This window comes from Tympanuchus pallidicinctus, unplaced genomic scaffold (assembly GCF_026119805.1).
Source record: "Tympanuchus pallidicinctus isolate F22 unplaced genomic scaffold, pur_lepc_1.0 scaffold9, whole genome shotgun sequence".
NCBI classification, from domain to species: domain Eukaryota; kingdom Metazoa; phylum Chordata; class Aves; order Galliformes; family Phasianidae; genus Tympanuchus; species Tympanuchus pallidicinctus.
The window spans coordinates 14,329,409-14,333,066 of record NW_026294813.1 but is presented as its reverse complement, the minus strand read 5'-3'; the positions used below and the strand labels follow the sequence as shown (position 1 = coordinate 14,333,066).

Here is a 3,658-nt window from a genome sequence, read left to right as displayed (position 1 = left end):
CCTCCGTGCCAAGCACAGTCCATCCTTCCACCCCTCATTGCCCATGCACTCCACCGCATCCCTCCACCCTTTTTTTAACACGAGCACACCTCCCTCCTTCTCTCCCTGCCGGAAGACACAGCCTTCCATCCCTCACACCCATCCCCTTCCCCCCAACACACCCCGTCCCTCCACGCTCCGCGCCACGCTTTATTTCGGCACACCGCCACCGGCCCGGGCGCGCTCCGACACGCTCCCGCCACGGGCCGGGGGGGGAGGGATTCCCGCGCAGTTCGTTACGTCATCACAAAAGAGGGAAAACCCCGCCGAGCTCCGCTCTTAGGGTGCGCTTCGCCCCGCCTGCCCGCAGTCGCCCGCCGCCGCCGACCCGCGTTGAACCGAGAGGTGCCGAGCCGAAGCGAGCCGGACCGTGCGGAGCTGTTGCCGCGATGATGCCTGGCAGGACGATACGCAAACCTGCGCCGCCCGCCGCGCCTGCAGGTAGGGAAAAGCGAAGGGAGACAGGTCTCAATTTTTTATTTTTTTATTTTTTGGGGGGCTGGGGGGCTGATACACGTTTTTCCCTTTTTCTTCTCTTTTTTCTTCTTCGCCTTCTTCTTCCCTTCCCCGATATCGCTATCTCGAAAAGACCTCGCTAGAATTAAACCCCCATCGCCCTGCGCGTGTTTTGCAGAGCGGGACGCGGTGGCTGAGTGCGCGCTGGAGCTGCGCAGGATCGGCGACAAGGCGGACCTACGGCAGAAGGTCCTGAACCTCATCGCGAAACTCTTCTGCCCCAAAACGTGAGCCGCCGCGCCCGCGGTGCTGAAAAAGAAAGAGGGGAGATTTCGGCTTTGCAGATCTGGAACGAGAGATTTCACTTACACTGGGAGACAGAGAAAGCTCCTTGACTTGTGTTTTGCTACCTGGAGCCACCGAAGGATGGCTGTCGCTACGTGATTCCTGTGGGAAGTGTTACAGCGTTATTATGCTTTATGGATGCCAAGCAGAAAACAAAGTGATGAGCACAGCCCCTCGCCGCTCTGCAGGGGGATGTGGGGCAGGTTGGAACTTGTCCTTCTCGGGGCTGGGGAATTCTGTGAGAACCCTGCTTCCCTTGTTGCCTTCACATCCCACGTCCCACCCAGAACTGTGGACAGAAGGTTCCGAAGCAGAGAAAGAACTAAGGGTTGTGGAACGTGGGCACGAATCACGAGGTGAAAGCCGGTGTTGAGGTTCTGACTGCTCTTATCTTCTACAGCTTGGATTCTGCTGGACGGGGAAGTGGTGGTGCTGGGGATATCTCATCCGTTCATTAAAACCACTGCCTTAATTTAAAGGTTATTTGTTGTAACAAGTGGCTTTGGGGATAAAAAAAAAAATTGCAATTCTGTGAATTAATGTGACGTTGCATAGTTCTAGTCTGTATATTATATGTATGTATATATTTGCATATATATATATTACATATATATAAAATATAAATATGTATAGCCCCCTTGTAGGAGAGGAGGATTTCAGAGAACTGTTAAGCGAATGCTACTTCTTTAGGCTCGAAGAGTAGTATGAACAAATGCTCAAAACATGATGGATGTACTTCATACTAACCAGAATAAAGCATTATGTTTTCTGATGATACAGGAAGTACTTCTCACGTTACAGAGGGGAACATAATGTAGTAATCATTAAATAAGTGATACGAATGTATATTGTACAAATGCTGATGTTGAGGTATGTGTGTTGAGTGGACAGTTTCTTCCAACACTGAAAAGAAGTCCTTGATGACAATACAACACCACTGTGTGCTTTTCTAAGTAACACAATAACTCATCAACAGACCACAAAGTTGAATCTGAGTCAAAACTCGAATTTTCTTCAGATTGTCGTTTTTTCAAAGAAGGCAGCTGCCTCTCTTTGAAGAAATCATAAAACGGATTGTTACAGTCAGTACAGATAAACAGCCGCAATCTTCAATAGTTCTTTAAGGGAAGATCCTTCCCTTGTACTTTCTCTTTCATTTCACGGCACCCCCATTTTGTTTCCATAAAGATGGAGCTGCTGCAGTACCCGGAGAGGGGCAATGTGCTGCTGTAACTTGGAGTTCCCCTTGCTGGCTCCGGAGGAGCTGCACAGCTCAGACATGTGCCACCTCTGCATGCCACGTCTTGCTCCTGAGCAGTGTTCTTTCAAGGGTGCACACTAGCAATAAAACGGCCTTAGCTGTTGACATTTGTCGCTACCTCTTCAGTCAGTGTTCAGAGATGCACAGAACACCCATCTCCTTCAGGAGATGTAGCACAGAAAGTCAGGTGAGGCCACGCACTTGCTCCTCTAGATGAGTGCTGCTTTGGTATGCAGCTGTATTTGTGTTGTGTAAGGATGGGTAGCTGCACCTCCTGAATTCCAGTTCAGTTTTTCCTGCCTGGTAATGATTTTCTGGTTTTATTTATACCCTGTGTTTCACAGCTTGCTCTCCTTCCTCTGCCTTTGCAAAGCTGCTAGGACATAGCTGACAGATTTGCTTGCTCTGCCACAACCAGCTGTACGAGGCTGCTGCTCCTTGGCACTGACCACTAAGCAGGAGCAGGAATAGCTGTAATTCATCTTCTTGTTGGAAAGCAACATGTTTCACTGACATCTACAGACACCAGTTTTCCAGGTATAAAAAAACTGAATGCAAAGAGTTTTAGTTAAACACCAGCGTGCTGCTCAGTAAGGTTGCCTGCCCTGCAATCAATAGGAACAGCAGTGCTGCATGGCCTGGTGACACCCTGTGGGCTGTGCCTGGCTCAGGAGCACAGAGCATTTACATCAGGAGCTGAAATATATTTGGATAAAGGTCTTCTGCTTCATGCTGCTTTGAAACTCTGTAGGAAATTAGGCTCCTACAGAGGAGTTCAAGGAGCACGGGCAATAATTCAACACAAATGTTATTAAAAAAAAAAAAATCTGTCCTCATAAACGCATTATGATGGGGGCATCTGCATGAAATACCAGTGCAAATGTTTTTCTGCCTAGATCTGTAAGGAATATTTGCTTTTTGTGAAATGTTTTTGTTTTTTCAAGGGTTGTCTAGTGCTAGCATCGAGTGAGCTCAGGAAAATGTCTGTATCCAGGTGATCAGTGCCAGTACATGAGCCTGCTAATGTCCTCCCCACATTTCCTTCTGTTGCTTCCCCAGAGCATTTGCTATTATATGATGTATCAACATGGTTTTGTTTTTCTTAAGGCCAGATATTTCCCTATATGCCCCATGCATGTATGTCTTGAATTCTTGTTGAGATAATAAATGTGAAGTGCAAGCAAAAAAAATGAGTCATTGTTATAACTCCAGTTTTTCTGAGGGTTGTAAATGAGCAATCATATTACACGGATTCCTTCCAAATAGGTGGAAGTCAGAGGGCACACACCAGACCAACAGCAGACTGCCGCTGGGAGAGCAGCATCGTTTAAGAGGAGCAACACATAACAACACATAACCATACCCATGAACTTCAAAATGAGACATCGAGGCACCTGTTCTAGCAATTTCTAGAAGTCTGCTCCTGCCAGGGGCACTATTACCACCACCAGAGCTTTGCAGCTTTATGTCAGAGAATCTTCAGGCACCAGTGAAGGGCAAACATTGAAGCTGAGTTTTGGGGTTTGTTTTGTTTTTAGATGCAGGCAGAAGGAGATG

General features: G+C 47.7%; 1 protein-coding gene across 1 annotated transcript; it reads left to right on the top strand.

Moving 5' to 3' along the window:
- The first annotated feature begins 331 nt into the window (after nt 1-331).
- Nucleotides 332-3,276, top strand: PMAIP1 (phorbol-12-myristate-13-acetate-induced protein 1). The gene is made up of 2 exons (XM_052670606.1): nt 332-480; nt 674-3,276. Exons 1-2 carry the CDS (start codon nt 429-431, stop codon nt 784-786), a joined length of 165 nt encoding a protein of 54 aa, XP_052526566.1. The 5' UTR covers nt 332-428; the 3' UTR covers nt 787-3,276.
- Nucleotides 3,277-3,658: the final 382 nt, after the last annotated feature.